General features: G+C 44.7%; 1 protein-coding gene across 1 annotated transcript; it reads left to right on the forward strand.

Annotated features, from left to right (window-relative positions):
- The first annotated feature begins 123 nt into the window (after positions 1-123).
- Positions 124-26,391, forward strand: LOC110973555 (allatostatin-A receptor-like). Its single transcript, XM_087147874.1, has 2 exons — positions 124-3,034; positions 19,092-26,391. Exon 2 carries the CDS (start codon positions 19,158-19,160, stop codon positions 20,283-20,285), a length of 1,128 nt encoding a protein of 375 aa, XP_087004000.1. The 5' UTR covers positions 124-3,034; positions 19,092-19,157; the 3' UTR covers positions 20,286-26,391.
- The last annotated feature ends 214 nt before the right edge of the window (positions 26,392-26,605 follow it).

Consider the following 26,605-nt stretch of genomic DNA (forward strand, 5'->3'; position numbering starts at 1 on the left):
GCGCCCTCTCTTGTTCCAGTTCAGGGTTCATAGGGGCTTGATGGATTGTGTCCCATCTAGCGCAGTAGGAAAGTGCATATGTACACAAAGTGTAAAGTCATTATGTTGCATGTTGGATGTCTGTTTGGGTGTTTGGGTGTGTGATTCATCTATTTCGCGAGCCCTTACAGCCTGTGGGTTTTGTTTACCATTAATGTCGGGCACGAATTTGTCTGATAAACACCAAACATTCCTTGATGAGCAGCGGGAACGTGACCCCGTTGGGACGGCCAGTTGTGAACGGGGCCCACGCAGGAATGATGTCAAGCTTGTAGTATCACTTGAAGCGAAAGGTAGCTACGGGTCCTCATTCAAAAAGTGTTTGGAAATGTGTTCAGCTCTAAGCGCCTCTATACAGCGTGGGTCTACCGACAACGGTTCAAACTATATTCTCTGGTTCATGTCTTCAAAGAGACAATATGATGAAAATCAGACTTTTCACCGTTGACATTTTATTTTTGTGATGTTTAGTTCCACCATATCCTGTGTCTTTTCTATGTCGAAGAGAATGGTTGTGGTATTACCAAGGTCCTCGTGGGAATTTCCAAGAAATGAGGAAAGGCTTACAAGTTACAAGCCTGCGCAATAAATTATTCTGGGTCACTGAAAGATGCAGTGCCGCCGCACGCTCGTTGCGGTTTGGCTTTCCAACGTGCTCAAGTTTGGGAACCTAATCCGTATACCAGTAAGATTAATACTGATTAAAAAAGCCCCTTAACAAGACCGGCATGCCTCGATTCCGAACTGGTGCCTGTCCGTCTAATATCTCCAGGGACTGGCCTATCACTGACTGCCACCTGATATTGGATTTCCTGTGAGTCTTGGTTTTAATCATTCTCTTTCTTTTGATCCTCGTTTCCACTCCGAGCTCTGCGAAAGGTCGGGAAGGATGTCCCTGAATGATTAAAGTACAGTTGCAGGCGGGAGCCCAATGACACGGCGGGAAAGCGTGGATCCAATCAAGCATTTTTTATGTAATTGGTAACACAGACGCCCGACCGTGTACCACGCCACAGCAGCCCCCCCCCACAAATTCCCGGTGCCTCCCAGGTGCCCCCACTGAAAAAAAAACTGGATGAATGGATATTGAACAAGGGTGACAAAAACTTGTCCCCAAAACCACACCCCTGAAAGCTGGTGCCCCATAAGATGCTGGTGCCTCTTTGTGCCCCCACTAGTAAAATCCTACTAGCTACACCACTGCGCCGCACTTGCCCTGGCTGTCCCCCTTCCCCCACCCACGACGCTGGTCCTTCCAAGAACCTTTCTCATAGCACATCACGCAGTCATAAAGTTTTACCTCCCACTGATTTGTTGGTAAACTATGCCTGGCCGTCAATACAAATCTCAGGCAAATGGGGATTAGAGTGGGCAAACAAGAATCGAGTTGGTGGGGAAGACTGGCAAGGATAGGCCTGCCAGAATGCTCGAATCGAGCACTGGCACACATTTCATTTCTGTAATAGATCCAGTTTACTCGCTGGTTAAAAAGTAAAAGCGATCGCAACTTTTTACATAGCTGATTCGTCAGGAGCCTTCACGTTGCGGCTCAAGCCTTGCGTTTAAAAAAAAAAGCCGATGACGAAACATGAGTGTAGTCATTGTTTGCATTTACAGCACTCACCATCGCACGATTAGAGTTGACTTTGAACTCGTTTCGAGCATAAGACTACAGCGCCGTGCATTCGGGCCTGAACGGAAATGCTTAACGAGCAGTTCCACATTACGGTAATTGAAGTCATTGCCCCGGGCGCTCTGCTTCGTACTGCGTCGCACCGGTATCGGCTGGACGGGTAGACGGCGTGCCACCGTCGCCCGAAAACCGAGCGATGCTCAGGGTTCCCGCGACGCTGTCGTCTGCGCCAAAACGGTTACAACGATACTGCCGCTGCCTGTTCAGATTGGGGATCCATCTGGAAAGAAACGGCTTTAAAATTGACTCAACTCAAGCTGTGTGAGGAAAAAAATCCTGAAATTCTGTGAAGCAACTAGACTAGGTATGTCTTGATTCCTGCGGCAGAATGCCTTTCCGGAAAACTATTTGATAATAACCCATGAAGAACGTTGCTTTGCATACGCATCCACGTGTATTTTATACGTGACGTGAGCCACTTTTCAGTGTGGTTTGTTGCGGCCCATTGAAACTTATACAGATCCCACAAGTTCAGATTCTGTTGACTGTGTTTGTGTGAACGAGGTTGTCACGTCTGCAGTTCAGGTAAAGTGCAGTCTTATCATCCTAACGCGTGCGTGCCAACCTTTAGGTAGCACGCATAACTCCGACTGACTGTGAGTTGATTTTGCCTTTGCTCGGTTTCCCTGATTGGCTGCGGGCAAGTTCGCAGAAACCGCTTGAGGAAATCACGTGACGAGAGTGCAGGCGATCCAAGGTGCAGTCCATCGTATGTGACCCGCGATCTCCTTACACTGCGTATCCGATCGTGACGTCTGGAGGGATACCCGTTCGCCCGTTGCAGGTTTATCAATACCGTGGACCATTTGTGCGCCGCGCCTTCAATCAAACTTCAACAACGGCCCAGTTGTTCCTATTATCCTCGTGTCCACGTCAAGTCAAGCCTCATATTTGCTCATATACGAACCAGATCGGCAAACACTCCGTCGTGGAGGAACATCGTCTTGTTTGCTCGCACTAGATCATGTTTTTTTTCTTTAGGTAGTTTGACCGACCATTTTGCAATCCTCCAAAGGCGACTTGGTTACTGTGATCCCGAGGCTTTCTTGCGCGGCCTCATTTTGTGGGGTCGGGGCGCATCGGTCGGTTTCCGCGAGATGCTCTCGGCCAGCTTTCTCTCGGCCGTCGTTTGGTAACTTACATCTTTGGTGGTTCCACTCGGAGTCTGTTGCTGGACGCTCTCGTATTTGTTTCGGCCGTCAATAGACTGACATATCGCCCTTGATTGCGAGCTAAGATCTCAGTTATCTGCAAAGAGCGAGGCTGTCAATTAGGAGAGGATTCACCAGCAAGCGAAACAAGGTAAGAGAGGCCGTGTTATCATTAAACGGTATAATTGTGGGTTTTTTAAGTCATAGTTAATCGTACCTTTGCGCCTCAAATGTAAGTTTTTCTCGACACTTGGTGTCCACTGACATAAAAGGCCGAGTCGGCAGGGTGATAACTTTGGCTTCCTCATAATGCCGGAAATATTTGAGAATACTGGCGATTCACTATTGTGGGCCACCAAGTGTTTGCAACGCGTTGGTCAATCACAACGCGCAAAAATCTGTCGACCCTTTCCAAACGTGCGTTGGGTCGACAGATTCCGCGCATTGTGATTGGCCAACGCATTGCAAACCCTTGGTGGCGCACTATTGTGAAGCGGTTGTATTGTAATATAATTATTTACTTTTGTGTGAGTGCTACAGCCAAACGCATGCCTTTGTGTTTTGTCTATGGTCAGCATCATTTTGACGATAAGAGAGATTGCCAAGAACATATACCCATTTCGTATGTAACATTCACCATTTATTTTAAGATCCTTACAATTTAAAGATTCCAGATTTGTATTAATATTGTTCATCTTAACTTTGTCAGGAACGTGTCTTCTTTGACACGCAGAGCGAATGTTATTTTTTATTTTCTTCATCACTAATATAATTCACGTGCGCGTGATGGGTTGAATTGCCAACTTTTCCCCGAGCGTTTTCTGGGCTTGGAACACCGGTTTGATAACATTAAAATTGGTTTGCTCAGGAGTGTGAAATGACGCCCTGAAAAGAAGTCCCGGAAATAGAAAACTACAATGTTAGCATACTAGGTCCTCGGTTTGGCAACTGGACATGTTCCCCCTTGGGACACCACGCTCACGCTGCAGAGAGGGGTTCCAAAGTGCCAAGCACAAGAAGTCATAAGAAAGGCAAATAAAGTCTTCTTTGAAGAGGCACTTTGCTAGAATAGAAAGGACAGGTAGACTTTGAACGTCAGGAACATAACGCCTGGTGGTTTTACAGGTTGTAACCGCTCTCTTCAAGGCGCAGGCGCCTTGATGTGAATTTTCACGAATGCCATCGGGCGATCGTAATTACGTGAGCGTCTTTTAACTTCGCTCTTGACATCAGTCTTTCCACGGCGTCTAAAGACAAGTTCCCCAAAGCGGCCGTTTGTCTCACATCTACACGGATGCTTCTCCGCTTGTATCTCGCCACGACACATCTATTTTGAAAGTAGAGCATCCTGGTTGTGCATGTAAAGGAAAGAACATCGTGCATTTATCATGGATGACTACCAGTCTCACCCATAAAGCCTTCACGGTGCCGCCAGCGGCAATGTCATTTCATCTCCTGTTCACATCTGCTGACAGTCACGTTCCTTAACACAGCCACGTCCGTCACTTTCATCAGTATATCGTAATGATTGATGATCAGTCTCTGGCAAGATAAAGTCCTCGCATGTAAAAGGCTCTGTGACAGTGGTACAACGATTTGTTTTCCTGAAGACGAGGTTTTGGGGCCTTGGGCAGAGGTAGAGCTGTTGTGCACTGCCCATAGTATTGTGCGTAGCGAAGCCTTTAATAGTGAATAGTTTACTTTGAGATACGCAGTGGCTGTTGTTCCTGTGGCATTACTGATAAATTTTAATCAATTTGCACTGTCATGACTAAATGCACTGCCCTGGTTAAATGACCATGTATTCGCGCGTCCTTGACGACCGAGATACGGCAGCTGAAATTCCTTTTTATTGACGGGGCTTCCTCGGAATAGCCCGTGCAATATAAAGTCGGGCGATCATAGCCCAATTTTTTGTCAGATAACTGACATTTTGTTAATTGAGTTTTATTTCGACAGGGTAACCTTTTCAGTTATAAAACTGCTATTCTTATGGGCCCTGAAACATTAAAACAAAATACAAAATAATTTAAACAATTAAAACAAAATTGGAGGAGAAATATGTTTTGTTTGTTGCTCCTTGGTTACAAGTATGATTCGTCAAAGGTTCGAACATTATTATGAGCAAATATTAATTGCCGTCAACTCTGGAGGGGGAGAGACCTCGTGAGCAATATCTTTAACTGCAAGGAAAAAGCAGGCAGTTGGCTCTATCCATTCGCCCGTTACAGATGGCCTGACTGTCTCTGGACTGCGTGATCAGCGTCCATTAAGTCAATCCCTGTCTCGTCTCTTAAGCGGCCCCGCTTCCCTGCACTACGGTGCCATCCGAGCGATACAGGTTCGCCGGTGATCTAGTTACCGGACGACCCGTGGCAGATCCGTACGAATGAAGGGGAATCAATCAGACCGAAACAGATGGGAAACTAGTTCAAGTTGACATAAGCAGTGTTCCCCTTCAGGAATTAGAGAAAATTCTTCTTATTTAGTGCCCGCGTCGCCAATAAGAAGGGCTCATTTTATTCTTTGGCGGCGTGATCAGCGATCATGGCGAGTGTACCCTCAGCCGATCTCGGGAGATCTCGATCTCGGGAGATTTCAGCCGTCCATTCGTCGGCCTTGTTCCCTGTGTGCTTCTCCTTCGTGAACTGCTCCTGATTTTCCCTTGGTTTTGCAATTTATACGCAGTCATTGTTGATGCGTTCGGTCAGAACAGATCGCACACGGTTCCACTCACTTTAAACTGATGCGAAGGAAGATAAAGGTAAATTAATAATCACTGAAGGTTATGAAATTGATTACAGCTTAACTATAATTGGATGCGTGAATGTGCTCTTGGTATGTGCCGGATGTGTGTCAATTAAACCTTGTCTCACCATAATGGGCTCTGTCTATAAATTGTGGCCCCTTAACGCAGTGAAAAAAGGACGAGAGTAGGGCTGAGACTCGCACAGTCTTAATTCACCAGGCTGTAGCGACCCGGGAGACAGTGCGGCCATGCACTCCGACCACTGCAAACGAACCAACGATCGACCCATTTTTACCAGGTGGGTCGGTCGCTCGGTTGCCGTGTGGACGGTAGTGGTGCCGCATTGCACAGTACGTTCGTACGTGGAGCGTAAGTAAGTTCGTATGCCAGCCACTTGGCTCAAAGACTCAACAAATCAGCAGTGGCAATGTATATTAACAGACACGTACACAGGGACTACCAAGGGGCCAGGTCGGTGACATCAAAGCTCTCGATCTCGGTGCATCGATTGAATTAATAAAATAATAACAAACCAAAGGTATGGTAAAGATTGTAGGCCCTCATGCTCATAGTTTGCTGAGGGGGTTTGTGCTCGTTCGTGTGAAGAGCCGCAGCGCACACTCAGTGTGTCGGTCCATGGTTGCAACCTCACACGCACGGAGTCAATTTCGTGCCAATCTCACCCAGTCACACTTCATTTAGTCCCTTTAGATGTAAAAAATTGAAAAATCCAATACCATCGACGCTCGAGTTACGAAGGACTTGAAGTGAACTTATCACATCAAGTTCCTGTCAGAACTGAGAGGCATTGTGGTGCTTCTTGAATGAATTCGGGGCAGACAAGATTCGTCAGGGCTTTCCCCACTCATTCTGCTTGGTCAGTTTTACCCCGATTCCTGTAACATTTCCCACCTTTTTACGGAACCAAAGACGGCCCCCTAAACACGTCATCTGGGATGTCAGGGGCGCATGGTGAACAACATTAATTAAACGTTACTTTTTGTCAACATACAGGAGCAGTTTCCATTAGATGCGCATTAGATACGTTTACGTTGTCCTTGTGCTTTGGAACTCAGAGAGTTCAGGGGCACATGGTTCGATGGTCATCGGAGACTCTTATGACAACGCCCCAAGCACTCTTCATGTCATAACCTTATTCTTGTATCTTTTTCTGGCACCGACAGCAGAAACTCTCCAAGTTTTCCACATGCACACACATTCTTAGGTTTCACTCGATAGTCTACTCGATCCCAGGGCAAACACCCGTGATAGAATTAAAGCCATTTTCCGGCTTATTTGCCTCAAGCTGCATCGATTTCCCTCGAATTAGGCTCAAGACTGCTGTCGGCCTAGTGCGTATAATAATTATGCTCGGTATCATGTTACCTTTGTCCCAAGCATTATATTTTAGGGATTTTTGCCAGGTATGGTAGGAATATTGTTGTTGCAACTGGATCGGTACATGTCAGTCAAGCATCGACTTCCTTTTCGGTGTTCGTAGATGACTTGTTTTATTTGGTTTTCAAGCAGCGGTTACTTGCTTTGCTCAGTACGTGTCTAACAAAATATCCACCATTCCGAAACCAGGCTGGAGTAGGTAAATGTCGCATCTCTGAAGAAGTTGCACATCCACCGTTCATCTCTGGGGAAGTTCCACAACTGTCCCTGTCCGTAATATTAGCAAACCTTTCTGCAAACAGAATTTTGATCTGGGATCGATTCGAAACGTAAAGGTAGTGGAGGAGAGGAGTTCACACATCATAATTACCTACCCGAGCCTAGTTTTGCAGTGGTGGTCACAGTTATCCCGCAATGTCTACATGACGTTGCACATTTTGTAAAGAATGGCAAAGTTGACAAAATAAACTGCAATCTAACAGTTGTTCGGCAGGAAATATTTCTGGCCAAATCTGTGCTTTAGATCAAGTCACTTGGGAGGTTTGAACCTGTCACAAGAAACGTGACGAGTGGCATTTTTGGCTGGTAACCTGCTTCTGTTGAGTGTTTGACCGCGTCTGAATCACTTGGCTGCGGCATGAAATTACACACGACTGCCATGAACGGTTCAGAAGTTATGCGCGTCGATTGCCGTTGGTCACTTAATTTCTTTGGGCCAGTAATTTCTGATGGAATTGGCAACGAGGAAAACGACGTATGACATGCCACGGTTTAATAGACATTATCCTTGCTTTTCTTCCTGTTTTCCAGGGGATCTTAAAACAATATCTTGCTCCATCGGAGAAGTGTTGAAAATGTCGGCCTAGTAATCAGATTTAAACACACTCTACCGATGATTTCTGTACCTTATTCTTTGCTAAAGGCGCGCGTCAGCTTTTCGATATTGGTACGTGGCAAGTTTGACCCAGTAAAAACTATCGTCTGTTATCGTGAAGCCCTGAGGGAAATTCACTCGGGTTGGGCATCCACCTGAGGCTGCTTTCCTCGGTGTTCTCGTGAGCCCAGCAAGTCGAGGATTTTAATCAGTTTTAATTTATTTTGAGGACTGGCTTGAAGTTCGGTAACTTCTTGGCAGAGATACTCGCGTACAGTGAATTCGTGCGCCGAGCAAAATTTCCATCGCGTAAGGTTGCGGCTGGTTAAACTCCCACTTGACATACAAATCTTGATGTTCGCCGGTTTCTCGTGCTTGTATGGTGTCCCTTGGTTGCTATAGTGCTGGTCTTTGTACTATTAGGCACCTGTTTCGTTCTTCTAATTCAGCCGACATTGAGTTACTTGTTGCACAGTAAAGCATTTAACACGAGGACAACATGCCCACTGCAGTTTTCTTTGCTCTTGAAGTGTACTTGCAATAATACATAAGTCTCCATAGAGTTTGAGACTTTCAATCGGTACAAACAATGGCTGGATGGCACGACACCTGCTGTCTTTCTGACGGACACTCGCCCAGTAGCCCGAATATTGGACTCAACTATGTCGTTAATATCCGCCTTGAGTAGAAGCTCCCTCTCATCGCTCGAAAAGAGCCATATGGACCTGGTGTGAGCTTGTTGCTGGTAGCGATGCGACCGTAATGCGTGCATTTCATAGTCCTTCGCGAACCAGCGAAGTTTAGTTCCGACCAGTGCCGGTTTCCAATACTCAACTTCGTCTCCGTCTCAGGCTTCGTTCCCAAAACCAATCCCCGATTGTGGGCCTGAAGCGTTTAAATTACATTGGATTACTGTAATTTTTGGCGTTTTTGCATCTTTTTTGATGTTCTGTGGCACTATTAGACTGATTACTGCGCTGACTGCTTCAAAGTCAGCTAGTAAAAAAACAGTTGAAGCCTGAGACGGAGCCGAAGTTGAGTATTGGAAAATGGCCCAAAGGAGACTCTGTTGCAAAGAAAATGGCGCCATCTCTTAGTTCTTAGAAAATGGCGCCATCTCTTAGTTCATCTCGATACTTACCACACCACGTTTTTGTGACCACAATCTTTCCCAGATCCCACGGCATTTTGATCCCAAGACCGCAACAAGTAAGGAATGACTGAACGGTCAGATGACGGAACCTGACAGGTGTAAAACAAACCTGGAGACAGACATTCTCTCCTGGCAATGGGAGAAATTGATTCATATTGATTTTTCCCCCTCGACTTTGTCAAAATGAGGTGTGATTCATGCAGTGTTCGTGGGATGGAGACATTGCCGCCCAAATTACAGCCGGAGCCCGACTAATTGATTGATTCGTGCTTGCGTCCCCGGAATGTCTCCGGGCGGGTATCGATCACAGTTACAGAGATTGTGTTGTGAAAGTGTAGTACCGGGAAGGGCTATCATCGTCTATGAAGATGAAACTGTTTCTCATGAGCCCAATATGCTTGCACCGGTAGAGCTCTTTGTCCTCATTTGTAAAATGATCCCCGAGTGCAAACTCAGGAAGTGTCTTTTACAGTACTAAAAGTTTACCAATTTGACTTGAAAATAAATCAGTCCGAAGCCGTGTGTGATATGGTGTTCCAAAACAAGTCACCTTGCGTTGATTATCCAAACTTGCCCAACAAAGAAAATGTTATGGTCCTGTTAAGCCTGGTTTCCATGGTTGTAACAAACGCCGACGGCACGCAAGACGTCAAGACGCAGACAGTCGCCGAAGAGACGCTGCGTGACGTCATTCAACCAAACAAAACAAAACGGCGACCGAAACTCGGAAAAGTTTCGTATAAAATGCCTTTTTATGTGGTAATACGCCTCACGAAGCCAAACTTATATTCCAGTTTGATGTATTTTGTTTATGGTCAGCTGTTTTGTTGACAATTGGAGCTGCATAATTATGTTAATAATTTGGAGAAAATGGGCAAAATTAGTTGTACTAATATTAAGGAGAAGGGGCATTACGTTGTACACCCGTCATGCCAGCGTGTGTGTTCGTAAAGGCTTTCTCTAACGACTCAAGGGAGAGGGTCGGCAAAGTCGAACGTGAACCAGCTTCCCCAACCGTCTGCGTCGACGTTTGCGTTAGTCACGAAAAAGTGTTTTCATATCATTACGTATCGCGGGGACTAATCCGCGATGTTCTCTTTACGTCGGTACTGAAACCCGGCTTTACAAGGTCAGAAACCCGCCTCGTGACTAATTTCGGGTCCAGCGGCTTTTGCACTTCGTAATTCAACCTCTGACGAATCACTGTGTGGTCTCTTAACTTTACATCAAACCTTGGGTCAACCGAATGACCTCCACGCCTTAATATCAGTACTTCAAAAAACTGATTTTACAGTGCCCTTTAAATGCGGTCACATTGTAAAAACAAGTGTTGACGTTTAACGCCTTTTAAACGCAAGCTTCCTGGTAACACTTTATGAACGCGTTGTGGTGTTAATAATCAAAAGCTAAACACGTTGTCGTATTTATTTTTTTGTAACAAATACCTGTTGATGTGTTTAATTTAGACACAGTGACACATTTGGGTGTTAATAACAAGACACAAAATCATGGTTATCAGGTGGGAACACATCCTGAACACCCAAACACGTTTATACCCAAAACGGTGTTGAATTTGAAACTTTTGTAATGTCATATTTACAGTTAACGCAGAGACGCGTTTGTAACCGGCGTTGGTTTTTACAGTGCAGCGGTCGGTAAATGTAAACACTTTGAGACCACGATAGTTGTTGTTATCACTCGATTTCAACTTTGAGAATGATGGGTCTGGGCTGACAGTGCGCTTCAGGCTTGTGTTGACTTCAGGCTAATTGCTCATTGCTCATATTGACTAATCCGATTAGACGCCCTATCTGCGACGACACCGCACTCACGCGCACATTCTTCAGCTTGACGCGCGCGTGCATTTGGCAAATCACGACACCCTATTGGTCGAAGGGGCATGTAACGCGCGCACAACCTGTCCATGAGCGTTGTGCCTCCACAGGAATGGCTGATAATTCTGGTGGTCTAATTACACAATTGGCTCATTTTACTTTACCTCAACCGTCCAGTTGAAACATTTCCAGCGGTAGGCTACAGTAATTTGAATCCTCTGGCTCGTTTATTGGTATTTAACAACTTAAGAGGTGTTCCAAGAAAAACATGCTAGTTCCACATGCAAGGAGGGTTTTTCATGCCAGTAGTATTCATCAATTATTATTATTTATCAGTTTTGATTTAATGGTTATCAAATTGAAGCAATTTTATGTTCAGTTGATGGGGCATAAAACAATTTCCAACATTTTTGCTCCTCATTTTATTGCAAAATTCTTTTTCCCCCTTGGGGACGAGTGTCGAACATTCATACCTTCCTTTTTATCAAAAGGAATTGCCCTATTGCCTAAATTTATACCTACAATGTCTGAAAATCTCTCATTATTTTTACGTTTGTATTTTACTTCCTTTGGCACAGATACCGATGTCCTTTCGTTGTTTATCTTCGAAGCAACGGAATCCCTACTCTCTACTGTTTGATCACATTTATCACATTTACCTGATGTCACTCAGTTCGTTACAATCCCATGGGACCACTCGATTGTGCCCATACTCTTTTGCTTTTCGTTTGCATTGGATGAGCACATACCTCTGCTGTACTCTAGGCCTATTTAACTGTTTATTTCTTGCATACGATTCACCTTCAAACGTCAAGCAGAACGTTATTTCGAACAACCTTTTACCCATTTGCCGCCTTTGTTGTCTGTACTCCATTTTCCCCGGTGTTTTACGACGTTGACGCGGATTTTGTACATTAAAGCGTGTTTATCAAATCAAAAGTGCGGGTGGGCGTTTATCGAATCAAGAGCCCAAGCATCGTCAGAGTGTAACACAGTCATCTCAAGTCCTGTAGGAAATAAACGACATGTAATGAGACTAGCCCGCTCTTCAGTTGTTTCCTGATGACTCTAACCTCTCCCAACGAGGCTTTCAAGGCGAAAGTGATACTCTGTGCGAAATTGCACGCGTGATTGCTTGGGTGATTTCCTAATGGTTGACTGGATCAGACTGGCATCAGAACTCATCTCACAGACTACTCTGAAATCTCCGATCTCAAATCTTACCTAATTTATATACGATTGAAGAATATGAAAAAGCTGAAAAGGAGTGTAAATGACTTATGCGCGAAACGATAACACCTTAAAAGCCTGAGGCTAGTAACACAAGAAGCATGTTTTGGCACCATGTATAGACGAGAAAGAGTAGGATTCGATTATTGAGTGTCATCTTTCCGCTTTATTTTCCGGTATAGAGTTAGTTCTGCGCCCTTCACGGTACTTTACCAACGAGACCTTTCAGGGGGCCCAACTTTTTGGCCCAGCTCAACCATTAGACCGGAAGCGTACGACTGATCACGCTTACGACAGGGTACTTTATCCACTGAGCTTTTCATAATTTTTATTGACAACAAGTGTTTAAGTACGGTATTCATCATCAAGCATGATCGTTTGTATATGCTATTATGTCCAATCGTGGTCCCCACGTCCGGAATGTCTTTCCGGAATGTTCAAATAGGCGTATAATTTGTCTTGTTGCGCGTACGGGCAATAATATTTGTGCTGCCACAGGCTGGTGAAAAACCAACGTAATCAGTTCATCGCTCATTTTCCCTCCTGACACTCCACTTCCGATAGCCATCAATCAATAATTGATTACACCGATTTCCGCCATTTTGAACAAGACAAGCACTAGAAGAAACAGCCCTTGCTTAAAATTGACGCTACTCAGACAGTGCCGAGTTGGAAGGGCTCCTTAAACATTGGAGGGTGTTTTTATCGGTAAAGCACGGTCTGTGGTAACAAATAAGATAGTGTCGATGTCGTGTGACTATCAAAAAGTGAAAGGGGGGAACAATCCGGTGTGGAGTGATCTGCAATTTCACAGACGATATATAAATATGCCATGATGGGCAAGAGCAGCTTAATGGCCTGTTTTGTCTTTTCCAATAAAGCCAGGACTGCCCTTAGCTTGACAGTTTCACGTCCGACCGTATATTGCGATCCTGGATCTTTCGGACTGATGAAATCTGGACCTGGGTCCGTAGAGTGTGTGAAGTACCGTCGCGCTACGAGATTCAGCGCCGACCGCATGGAGCTTAGGGGACTCGGGCCCGGCAAATTGAATGGTAAATCGTCAGATTACCGTCTTTGAATGGATTTGGAGATTTGCTTGCACTTGAATTGACAATATTCTCAAAGGATACATCCATCTCATGCCAAGCAAATTGGCGGGTGTACTTTATTTGAGGGGTTATGCAGAGGAACACTCCATTGTACACGCGTATCCCCGCGGCCTGGTGATGTCCGTGTGGTCGTGATTGATCGGAGGAGCTGCGTTGATGATCTTGTTTGTTGCTCGACTCGGACAGAGGCCTCAGTATCGAAAGTGCGACGGTCAACAAACCGTCTAAACCTTTGACCCGGTTTAATTAATGAGCCCAGCAAAGCTGTTGATGAATTTAAAGCTTTACTGAAAGCTTATCTTTTCATGCGAGCTTTTCCTAACATGCGCAGTTGATTTTTGCGCAATATAAATGTTCGTATTAAGGCGCCCTTTTATATGCACGTCAACACTTGCGCCAAGAGTTGCGTATGCGTCAGAATCGCTCCCAAGGCAATTTTGATGGACGAACACAACGCACACGTGTGTTATATTAATGGAGTCAATAATTTTTGAGTAGATGAAAGTGTAAAGCACGAACGTATCTTGTACGCAACGTACCCCCAAAACGTGCATAAAGGAAAGGCGGCTTTAGTCATGGAAAATCTTACCAGAGACCATTCACCTGCCAAGCGAAAATCTATGAAGAATTTCCCCCTTAGAAGAAGAATACCACACAAAGTTCTGACTGTTAACCAGCATGCCCTGCCTTTGTTTTCACCAAAATCTGACCGGTTTCAATGAATTCATATTCACTCGGAAGCATGCAATCAGAAGTTTCTTCGAATTAATTCTTATTAAGATGCTTCAAAGCTAAGCTTGGTCGGCGTTATAGAATCACAACTAACATCATCCTTTGTATTCATTTCTATTGTTCGTTTATTTACATTACTTTCCATTTTATGAAGAATTGTTCAAGAGACCTTTTCGTTTTTGAGAAGAGGAAAGGTTTTTCCTCTTGTATATCGAACGTTTAAATTGGTTCGGATAGCACTTCACTGTCGCTACTTAAGCGACACCAAAGTTTAATCATCCGGATGGCAGAGCCTGAGTCAACTATTGCAACTCCCCAGGCTTAAGTAAACTGACCCGACTGAAGCACACATCCGCACTCTTGTGCAGTAACGGACTTGTTAACCTCGCTGACACAGGAATCCGAGACGCCTAGTCAAATCGATGAGGGCACCTTTGTTTCTTGGATAAGATCAACGCATGATATAGAAACCGGCGTTTATGAAACAACCGCGTGTTCCGCGAAATCGCGAAGGGCTTCGGTTCGTCGAATCTTTTTTTGCCAACTCGGAGGTTCGAACCAGTTGGCTTTGAGAAACTCGGCATTAATCAAGGGCCCATGCGAAACAGAGCTCGGGTGATCCTATCGCGCGCACCCGGTGTTTGTCATCAAGACAATTATTGCTTCCCCCGACATTGACGTATCGGCAAGCGTGCTGTTTTGACTATGTAAACGAATGCCGAAATCTGACTACGTCCTTTCGTGGTACCTGTCAGTGTCAGTTGCTCTGAAGAGCGAAGGTTTTAATTATAGTGAAATTTCCTTCTTCGAACAGCTGTAAAGATTTTTCCCGAAGCCTCCGTCATGTTTAGTCCCATGAAAGCACATTTCGGCCCGTTTGCCTGAAATATATTTAGCCAGTGATTCGGCGCTTCGACGAACACCGAATGATCGCCTTGGTTTTTGCGTAAGCAACTCTTTCAGTGCAAATTATATTAACGTCGATTATTCCTGAAGATTTATCTTTATAACTCCCAAGTTGTTCAAGTTGGTTTTTTCTTTTGGAAATGGACAGTTGTGTTTTCAGTTTCAGGGCAAGTCACTGTATTTTCCTTAATTCCATTTATCACTACCGCCTTCAATTGACTCAGAGCACTGTTGTACGTCCGAGGACGGTTTTCGACGACAGATCTTCTTTCGAGGACAGGGATTAACCTGTTTATTGTTTCTTTGTGTTCCTGTCCTCGGTCGGATTCGAGTTGTAAGGGGCACCTCTATTGTAGAACCTTATACCTTCATTCTTCTGTTTCCATTCATTTCTTTCAAAAGCCCCATTCGTTCATCGCAGTAAGGTATGAGAACACCGTCCCACAGATGAGGTAGTCATACGCCGAGCGCCATTTTAATATAAAACAATAACTCCCCAGAATAGAATTGATTTGGGGATTTTGTTGTCCCCGTTCCGGAGGTAGTGAAAGCTTCTTTATGGCGGAAGGGTGTGTGAATACCCTCAATTGTTCCCAAGCATGCAGTCGCTACGTTGAGTAGACAGTTTCTTTTGTTAAGAAAGTCTAGACCGCGTTGTGAGGACACACTCTCCCCATCCTGATGGTTTAGATCCCCACAACATCTGTGTTTCAACTCCTGTAAAGTTGAGGGCGCCATTCACTTCCAAAGAGTAGATGAGGGCGTGATACGCAGAGCGCAAAGCCCCTGACGGCTCAAGGGACTGGTAACAGTTTGGATTTTGGATGCATTGTCATGCAGCTGCAGCCTGTTTTCTTGTCGTGCCGCTTTGGAAAAAAATGTGTGCACCCCATGCCCCCCCCCCCCTGAAATTTACCCCTAGTTAAGCCACTGCTACCAAACTTGGACAGTCATAACTTAACCGTTTCAGACATTGTCACCTTTTGTAATGAACAGCCTCCACAGTCGTTTGCTCCTCCAAACCATCCCTGCATAGTTTGATATCTTAGTCGGACTACATGTATTGATTTTGTTGTGCAGAACCCATGAGAAAAGCTCAATTATAGATGATGCACTGCGGTGTAAGTCGTTTCTTACTCCAGGTTTCCATCTAAGCGAAATGCTTGTGTACAGCGATTGTTGCGCCCGCCTGCGACATAGTCGACTTCGTTTTTCTTAATAAAAACCATGAGAACATTATGGACAAAATAATTATTGAGCGACGCACTGACAAAAGGACCGCAGCGTGTACGATTTGGTCATTACAAAATGGCGTGCGGAGAGAATAAAGAGCTTTTCTTATTTTAGAGGCCGCAAGGATATTTGGGCTGGACTCACATTAATCCCTCTTTGTTATCGTTCCAGAAATGTGGGTCTGAATATGACGAAGTAATTCTTTTTCTGTCAAGGACGGGGATATTAAACCTTTTAGTCTCACGACGTCAATTTTCCGTTTCGCCGCCGGAGCTGAGTTTTCCAAAGGGATCGCAGTAGCAGTGTTTGGCAAGGATTTTCGGTCGTGTAATTGGTTTTGAGTTCCAGACATGACTTCCCCGTCTGTGTTACTTGTCTGTGGTTGTGGGTCTCGTAGAAGATAAACGACTTCGTCATTTCTACTTAGAGACCACTTAAAAGTCAGTCATTCAGAAAATATCTTTGCTTACTAAATGAAGCTTCCACTGCGACGTTCTATACAGTGTATGCATGGCACAGCGGAATACCTTTCGAGAGTTTAGGTAGCTTTTTTGCTTCACATAAATTTCTCACAGTAAAAACCTGTGTTGTGGTTAAAGTCTAGCCCAGGTCAGCTCACAAGTTAATGAGAATAAACGGAAGTAAAATATCCCTAACCCTTTTGATAAAGGAACGTCCTTTGACACTTTCAGTTCATTTGAATTGCTTGCTATCCGCCTTGAGCAGAAGCACCCCCCATCGGTTGAAAAGAGCCATTTCAGTGGGGAGTGTTCATTTTGTAAGTAGCGACGCGACGGTCGCGACCACAACGCGTGTATTTCATAATCGTTTGCGAACCATCGAAGTGCTGTGTCCACTAAAGGAGTCACCGTTGCTGGGAAAAATTGCCCCCTCTCTTGGTCCAGCTCGGGGCTCATACTTGACACGAAGTTTAATTGCTTACGATTGGCTATCGAACGTCAAAACTCGCCTCCTATGCGCAGTCGCAATCTTGATATACTCTCAACTGGAAGAAGACTTCTAATTTGACAAAGCCTCTTAAAACGCAGTGGAGCGCAACAGCATGGGGGGGGGGGATTAGAAGTGACTCCGCCCACACTGACACGGATGTGGCTGCCTCACTGAACGCAGATTTGTGCGAAGTGCGCTTAACCGACTGCATCACTCACGGCTCTAAGCTCCATTATTAAGGAACTGTTTGGAGACATCGTGCGTGATGAGAGAAAGAGCAGATGAATTAGCGTGGAGAAAGGTATCGACGCGATGGACACCTGGAACTACCCCTGCGTGACATGCCGAGATTACCCCGTCCTGGGTCTTCCCTCGGGAAAGAGACGGGCGTGGTGTTACAGCAAAGTGTCTCCCCTGCGCCAGAGAGCCGTCAGCCTTGCCAATTCATGTCCGTGTTAGATTGAATGAACGTCTTAGTACCAAATCTGGACTAATCTTGCCTCATGCTTCCGCTGTTGTCTGCATTGCAGTAAACGATCTATTTAGTGAAAATTTATATCAAGGTTCTATAGCTATCGTGTCATCAATTTGTATTGTTTTAAATGTGCTCGAAAACGTAAAGATTCATTTTTCTTTCATCCTACCTATGCCATAATTAAGAGAAAGTCCCCAACCAAACCAAGTAAAAAAAGAAAAGAAAAAAAGACGCATTCAGCACCATTATTATACCACCCCTGCACACAAATGGCACATTCCCAACACGAAGAACACTTAGTACTGGTGGCAATCCCGAATAAATTTTTGATATCAGTCAGTTTGCCTTCCTCTCATAAATAGTAATTTTAGAAGTTGTCTTCTGTCAGAGTATATTTGCTTCAGCATTACAATTTGATGCAATTTTAACAGACGTTTCACGGCACGTCTGCTGAAATATGCCGGGCATTAGCCAGCTCATCACAGTTTACCTTAAAAGGTACCAGCGAGCGTGACAAAAGAGATTCAGTGTGGTTTGGGGAAGAGAAAAATGATTATTGTTGAGATGTAAATCAGCGTAATGATGCCGTTTGTATGCGTGCAGATTGCAATAATAGAATGTCTTGGTCGAAACAGGAGTTTCCACAACAAATAGACAACTTGACTGAGGAATTGAGGAACCTGTCACAGATTCGTTTGATAAACGAGGTTTATCTCTTCAGAGACACCCCCCTTTAGAAACAAATTAAATACTTGAAAATCGGGGAACGCTGATCGTTATCCAAAATAATAATACAAAGGTCGCTCGACCAGACATATAGCATTTTGGATTTAAGACTTCCTGGTACATGCATGCCTTGTGCACAGTGGAGACCAGAAGTATACGGAATGCAGTGGGGTGGAATGCGTGCGAGGTAAAATCTGGCAGACCTTTCCTTCTGTATACCTGTTTCTGAAGGTAGAAATATTGAGATGTGTCCGATTTTCAGTCTTCTGCGAAGTGAGCAGTTCAGTTGAATATCGTGGTGAGGCATACTCCGTTTAATTTTGAGCCTCTAGTTGGCACCGTGCAGATGTTGTGTGTTTGTGTGGCTGTGAAGAGGACACCGTACCTCGGCGTGTCGACAAATGTGCTTTGGTTGTCTTGAAGTTGATCCGATTCCGGTTGTCTGCGGTACATCTTCATGTCTCCTGCTGGCAGCAAACTGGCTTGTTCCTTGCCACAGCCACGTGACATGTTCACGCACGCCACGAAGGTATCTTGGGTAGGTTTTGGATAAAGGAAAAAGATAACGCTGCGTCAGTGCGTATTTTCCCAGGCCGTCAAAGGACGATTGAAGTTTCAGTTTTTTGGCAGGAAATAACCCGTTGCCATTGCTTTCCCATTACTATTTCTCATCTTTTCGTTTTTTTGTCCTAGGGATTACGCCTCCGTGTTTTTTCTTCACTCACTTCACTTCACTCTTATTTTTTGTTTTTTTTTAGTTGTTATTAACAAGGATTACAGTGTGGTTGTGTCATTCCAAGTAATTTCAAGAACCATTTTTGTTTCCTTCAACAGCTCCTGTGTATATTGACAATCCACGACTTGCTGTAGTTTACCTGTCAAACCAGGGAGCCTGTCACCATGGAGGCAGTTTTCACTACCAATCTGCCTGTCTCACCGCCCGTTGAATTCAGTTGGACTTGGCAAAACATCTGCAAGCTGATTCTGGGATTGCTCGGCATTTGCGGCAACTCGCTGGTCATTGCCGCCTACTGCGGCAAAAAGAAGCAGAAGAACTCCACCAACGTACTGATCCTGGCGCTGGCCTGCGCCGACCTGATCAGCTCCGTCAACTTCATCCCCCTGCCCGTCCTGCGACGCGTGCCCATGAACATCTGGGGAGAGCTCTACTGTCGTCTGATCTTCTCCCAGCCCCTCCTTTGGATCTCCATCGAGGCCTCCGTTTACACCTTGACCCTCCTGTCAGTGGAGCGGTACCTGGCCGTGGTGCACCCGATCCGCTACCGTAACCTCTTCACCAAGTCCTGGCCCAAGCGCTTCGTCTGGATCATCTGGATCTTCGCCGTCGGCGTCAAGTCCTTCAACTTCTACAATACGGAGATCAAGGAGGGCACCGGCTGTGACTACATCAGCTTCCCTAAGGGCTTCAACCTGCTCGTCGCCGTGGGCGTGGCCCTCGTTGAGTACTTCGTCCCCATCGTCGTCATGATCACCTGCAACGGTCTCACTGTCAAGGCCTTGAGGTCCCAGGCAAGCAACCTGCAAGGCCACAGAGGTGGCAGCAACGCCCCAGAGAGCGGTCCCGCCCTCTCGGTCCTCAAGACCCGGCGGAGGATCATCCACATCGTCCTGATAGTCATTATCACCTTCATCATCTGCTGGACTCCGGACCAAATCTCTCTACTCCTCATGAACCTGGACGTCCTTTCCTTCGATCACTTCGACAGCAATGCCCACCAGGCCTTTATCATTTTGGCCTTCTTCAACAGCTGCGTCAATCCCATCATTTACACCTTTAAGAACAAGCAGTTCCGGACCTCGGTGGTCAGACTGTTCTGTCGTCAGTACGGCGCGGTGAGCGACTCGTCCATGGTCACCGACTTGGGACCGACAGCCGTGGCCGGCGGTAGCAACCCGCTCAACACCGTCAGCAAAAGGACAACAGTCACCACGGTGAAAACCATGGACAAGGGTGGGGCGATGTCGATAGGAGTTCACTCGATTAATAGCGCTGAGGAAGCTTACTAACGCAGTCTACGGGTATTACGTTCAACACACTCAGTGAACAGAAGTTGCCCCTACTGCCCTGGGATTGCACATTTATTAAACTTCATGGCGGTATCAGTTCTTTATCTGGATTGGAAGCGAGCTGCTAGATCCTTCCATTGCACCATACCCAACACAAAACAAGTTCTATCAACTCATTCCATATACCAACATTAATCGTTATATTCTCTGTGGGTTGGAGCCACCTCCTATCCTTTCCTCTTGGCCGAGTGGTTACCTAAGTAGCAAATTCTCTTCGGAGAAAAGACAAGGCGAATGATTGCAGCTGCGAATTTTTTTGTCTCCGACACTAAGGTGTTTCAGTTCACCCGATCAAACTACCCACTGCTGTTAACAAGCGAGGATTTTACGGTACGAACTGTTAAAAGCTTGTCCGTTGTCTCTTATCGTATTATGTGATACACATGCCACGTTAATCATCCAGACTTACCGACATTGACAGCACGCTTTGGAGTAAATGCCTTTTCCTTACAATGAAAAATTAAAGTTACAAATTTGGCAGGAAATTGTATGATCTTCCAAAACTGGGCTTTTTGTGACAGTAAACAAACTCTCACAAAATGGATCATGGAAAAATCACTCCAGACAAAAATCGAGACCCAAAACTGAGCCTACGGGATTTTAAGTGTCGGATGACTATAGTGGCAGATGTAAGAAATTGTTGATATAGGCCTGCGAGACCGCTTCTGTGAGATAAGAACAGATTCAGAATTCAACCTCACACCCCGAGGGATCGTACCACCCGAAACACTTCGTGGCTAGAATGCTCAAGCATATAAACCGGATCTCAAGCTGATATGTCACCCGATCCGGTCTTGCCTGTGCATAATTCAGCGTTGTCCAGCATAGGCGTACAGCGTTGTGGAAAGTACCTATTAAAACTACTGCTAGGGCTAATGTCACGATGGAGAAATTGCCAATTTAGCGACTTTATGGTTTGATGCCGCACCTGGCATTTTGTTCAGTGCATCCAACGACGGGGACGGTACTGGTCTTGAGTCACGCACTTGGTTTTGATTAAACCTCGACTTGAGTCGCCCCGTTATCGCATCGAATTTCCGCTCTAACATCAGTGCGTGCTCGCACAAAATGAAGTCTTCGTCGGCGGAGTCGTCAACCCTCGGCCGGTTGCCCACCCTCCTGTGCAGACGGTGCCTCGAGACTGAGACTGGTATCAACGTCAACCAGCGAGTCACACTGCGAGTCGATGGTTGCGGGAAGAGCGAAAAGAAACTGCCGCTGAGAATCATCCCAAGGGCAGATGTAATGTAATCACTGGGATATCACGAGCGGTTCTTGCCCCTCACGTCAGTGTTTCTAGGGGAAGCGAACTTGATAACATCTTTCTTTTGCTCAGTGAGGTCATCGCATCGTGCCACGGGGCACAACTTGACTGTTATTAACATCTTCACGCTGGCCAATTTGGCCAGCACTCTGTGAATAAACGTTGGTGTTCAGAGTGTTTACCACGCACAGTGTACAGCTGTCGTTGTTTTCTTTTTCTCTCTATTTTCGTAATTTAAGAATCATATCTTTGGTATTCCTGTCGCTTTGTATAAATTGTCCATAGGGCTTAGGCTGTGTTCATGAAAACTTGGAGCTCGAGGGTTCAAATCTCTCTAAACGATGCACCATAACTTGTCACTTCACACACCCACTGCAGATAGTATTTAGACAGTGGCGATGACCGTGAAAGGTCAACAAAAAAGGTGCAACCAACTGGCTCCTTGCATAAGTCCATTTCCCCACCGGTGAACAGAAAAGAGGCAGGGGGAGGAGAGAGACCCCCGAACGCCACCCATGAGTTGAGTTGTGTATAATCTTGAAGCCGCTGCCCAGTGATTCGGGCGCGGCCTGACATAAAAAAGCTCCCTCTTTTGTCCACTCATAGAGCCCATTCCATCATCTATGAACTGACACTAGCGACCAACAGAGGGCGATGTTAGTGTACTTAGGTAACGCCACGCCACCTTCCCCTGTCCTCCTGTATTCACTGTTCCCAATAGCAGACGTTATAAATACGCCCCATCCAAGTAAACGTGCGGTTGGATGTGGTAAATGCTGCACAACTTGATCAAATTAGGCGTGGGTAATTTTAGCTGTAACCACGCACGCCAACACGAGATTGAACGGTAACCAAATAGTGCCCGTTGGTAATGGACGGAAATGATATCAGCTAGCCCGATGATTTGTTGGTTTTCGATCACAGAGAATGTATTCAATTAAATTAACTACTCGGGAGTCACCTGGGCCTCTCGTCTCTTCTTTCTTTTCTTTTTCTTTTTTTTTTTGCGTTTTGTTTTGCCATTACCGGTTGCTGGTAACCATGCCTCTTAGTTTCAAAGTCGGCCATGATTTGATTTCATTTTTTACAACTTCAGCTGATCACTGTATGTGTTTCTAAGGTTAAATGAACCTGGAATGTCGTCATAGAATATAACCAACATATTATAAGTTATTCAACTCTACAGCTGCATCTCCTTTTGATATGAAAATCGTGCATTCGTGTCTTTAGAGCGACATATTACGTAATGACTTTGTGTGGGTTTTTTCCCGCAAAAATTAATGATTTGCCTACGAGAGAAAACACATTACGTTTCCGTTTGGTTTAGTTAAACGGGAATGTTTGGTACTGTCCAAGAGGCTTTTTAAAAGCATTCTGAATGGGAAACATCATTTTTATACAAGGAGAAGACACGGCAGCGGCTCTCTTACAGAAAATTTGCTTCAGTTTTAATTGGGGCCGTTTTGATGTACCATCTCACTGCAAAGTAATCACAGTGGCTCAGTAAGATTGACCGATGAGTTGCGAGAAGTCTGATCCGAGTTTTGAGAGTGCCCCTCCATGTTTCTTCCGGCAACAAAAGCGCTGTCAGTCTTCCCTTCTATGGGAATTCTCGGTCATTATTCCCCATCGAGACTATCATCTCGGACACGGTGGTCCAACGATCTTTTTTTTTCCCCAACCTGTTTGGAGTCTGTCCACAGTTTAAGTTGAGTGATTGTGTCTCTTGAATCATTTCTTCACAATAATGTTTGTCTCGGCTTTAGTGTGTAAAAACAGGGTTTTATGCATACAAAAGCCTCGTTACATTTGCACGTTCAATTTATAAATCATTAATTATCTTTCTTGACGTGACTAGCAGATAATGTTTCGAAAAAAACAATTCCTTTTCGTTGTCTCTTTACATTCCGGGAAAAAAATGGGTTAATGCGTCATTGAACCTTCTGAAAGCTCTGGCCTGTTATTGTTCGGTCGTATAGTCCTCGCGGATCATTTCGGAGGACAAACACTGTGATAAATGAATCTTCACTACCCACACACCGAGTGCCGTTGCGCCGAAACGGGACCGTGCGCTCACGGTTTCTGTCGATGTACGAAGACCGTCAATACTGGCCGAGTTTGCATTTTCACAAATCATTGCCCAAGCCACAAAGCTATTAAAATACACTGTCAAGAAGAGACACGCCAACCGTACCGAGGTCCCTTTGATCGGGTCTCGATAAAAAGTAATGCAGTCGGCCATGAACAGAGTCACTCTCCATTGGAGTGTAGTGTAATCTCCAGGGCGCTCACCGAGTGCGACACGCAAGGTTACTGGGGCCCCTGGCCCTTGGATGAAATTGGTGCTTCATTACTCCATCAACCGTTCGGTCCTCGGAAGCAGGATGACGTAGATTTATTGTGACCAACTGGCGAAAGCTTTTGCAGCTCGGCCAATACTAGACACTTTGTCGACGTCTCTTTTTATACGAACAAGTGTTGTTTGTAATGATTTGTAGACAGCGTACATGTGCTATTAATCTTTGAACTGTATGTTGTATTTTTGGCAAAAATATATTGAAAAGAATATCCCAGCTTTGATGATACTTTTTAATTTTTAATAGTTTGTGGAGAGCAATGTTACCCCTTAAAATCTGTGCTTGAGAAAAAAAATAACTAATGGAGATAGGCGTCCTTTTTCTTTGAATGCCTTCTTCGAATCACCACGGTGTTCCTTGAGTGCTTTCCGGTTATTCTGTGAATGCGGATTTTTCACAAGTATCTTCAGCAATTTATCGCGCTCGTAAGCCTAACTCAAAGGGTGATCCCATCATGCAGTTGACTGCAGAGGGCGCGCAAGTTTCCAAGGCCTACTCCTCCCAGGTGTAATCCACAAGGAACAAGGCCATTTCCGAATGTTTGTTTCCAGAGCTACGCCTAGTTCTTCTTCAGTTGTGAATAACTGGAGAGAAGGCTGACACTAGATGAAACGACGTAGCTTCAGAATTCCAGTGAAACCCGTTCGGAGATTGTCCCCAGTTAATATACATTTGTATTTATACCATAATGCACAAGTAAATACGGTACACTGTAAATTTTTTCCTGTAAATTTCCAGAGTACATGTACTCTACTGGCAGCACGGGCGCCAGTAGTGGTATACTGGTAATGATTTACAGTAAATCGTCGTCATTTATCGGGCAGTAATTAACCGTAAAAACATCAGTAACTTATCTCAATTAACTTGACGTAGACAGTAGACAAGCAAGTTACCGTTTTCATGGATTGCGGGTTCCCCCATTCTACACGTGAATTTAGGTATCCGTTCTGTTGATAAAGGATTCTCAGATTCACGTTAATTTTTAACTTTTGCAACTATAATTACGTATAAGATACACGTATCTCGTTTTCAGAAGCCTCGATCGCGGCAGAACTTTATTTTAAGTGCGCTGACGTGGTGTATAGTGCAATGTCTGGCTTTCACGTGCAATCATGGTTGAAACATGAAAAAGTAAGATTTTTTTATTTTTGATTTATCTTTTTAGGCAATGGTTCGCATTTCCGTGTAAAACTACATCCAAAAAGCACAAACATTTGTCAGACTAATGTAATACTTGCGTAAAGAATGGAAAAACACAAAATTACTTAGCAAAAGTAGCAACACCCCACTTGTGTCAATATGCAAATTGAGGTCAAAGCTTAAACCCGTAAAAACATTACTGTTAAATACATTGTACTGCATTCACAAAAGCAAAGTAAATACGTGTATAAACAAGCTCGTTTGTTTACTTCGTTTACAGTAGATTAATGTTGCAAAAACACAGTAAAATACTGCTCATTTACCAGTATTATGAGAGAATTTTTGTTTGTTTGTTGGGTGTTGGGTTGTTTGTTTTTTCAATTTAGTTTTGTTTTATTTCGTTTCTTTTTCTTGTTTTGTTTTGAATTTCGTTGTATTTTGTTTGGTTTGTTTTGATCAGTATTATTTTTTTGTAACATCTCCCTTTCTTTCGCAATCCAACCTAAGTGTGCCTTCACTATGACTGTGCCAGATCTTCCCTTCTCTCTGAGGTGCTTGCTTTCAGCTAACAATCCAGATTTCCGCTGCTCATTCAGCACCACCTTTTCTCCGCCCTGATCTTGTCCATCTGCGGATGATGATGATGTTGATTGCAGCCGATAACCCGCAACAGAAAGGTACGAATCACGCCATTATTGACAGTCGCCGTGGGTCGGACTCCCTTGAGTGCCAGCATGGCCCCAACCACGGAAGGCGTTTCCCAGCAACCTCTTATTTTCCGCCGAAAAGAGGGGCGTTGCCAACCACATCCCACATGTGGGGGTCGACGGAGCGTGTGGCCCGCTCCTGTCTCCTCATATTTACTATAAATGTTAACACTTTTACTAGACTATATTTACAATAAATATTTACTACAAAATATTAACACCTTTTTTCTCACAAAATGAAAATCAGAAATGTGAAATTTCAGTTTTTGGTGTTACATTGTAACTTACATTTATCGTTGTCAGCCAAAAGTTGATATGATGCGGTCATTAAAATCCATGCGCTACCACTGATATTTTTTGCCAGTACAATCTAATCAACCGAATAATATTAAGCACAGCCCGTTTCAACCTTAACGCCTGCGAACTGATGAGTAAACGATGCTAAAAGGTGCCGATTACAAATGGACCACAGTCCATCGGCGTATTTGTTGTCGGATGCATGTTGGTGGGTTTTTTTTCACTAGAAATATTGATGACGGCGATCAATAAATTTGCGATTGCATGGGGAGCCTCTAAAATTTTCCCGGGTCAAGCCAGTCTCTCTCTTTCTTTCTGAAAAATAGAAACCCTCCAGTAGGTCTGTGCCGCTTGAAATTAGCCCTGAGCTTCTGGCATTTTTTTCACCAAGAGTGCCTTTTTATAAGCCCCATGAGCCTCGAGCTGGACTATTAAAGGGAGGGCGCAATTTCTTAGCAACGGAGGATCCCTTGGTCGGAACTGAACTTAACTAGT

The sequence above is a fragment of the Acanthaster planci genome, linkage group LG17, assembly GCF_054643075.1.
Source record: "Acanthaster planci isolate LZ-2023a linkage group LG17, COTS_SCS, whole genome shotgun sequence".
NCBI classification, from domain to species: domain Eukaryota; kingdom Metazoa; phylum Echinodermata; class Asteroidea; order Valvatida; family Acanthasteridae; genus Acanthaster; species Acanthaster planci.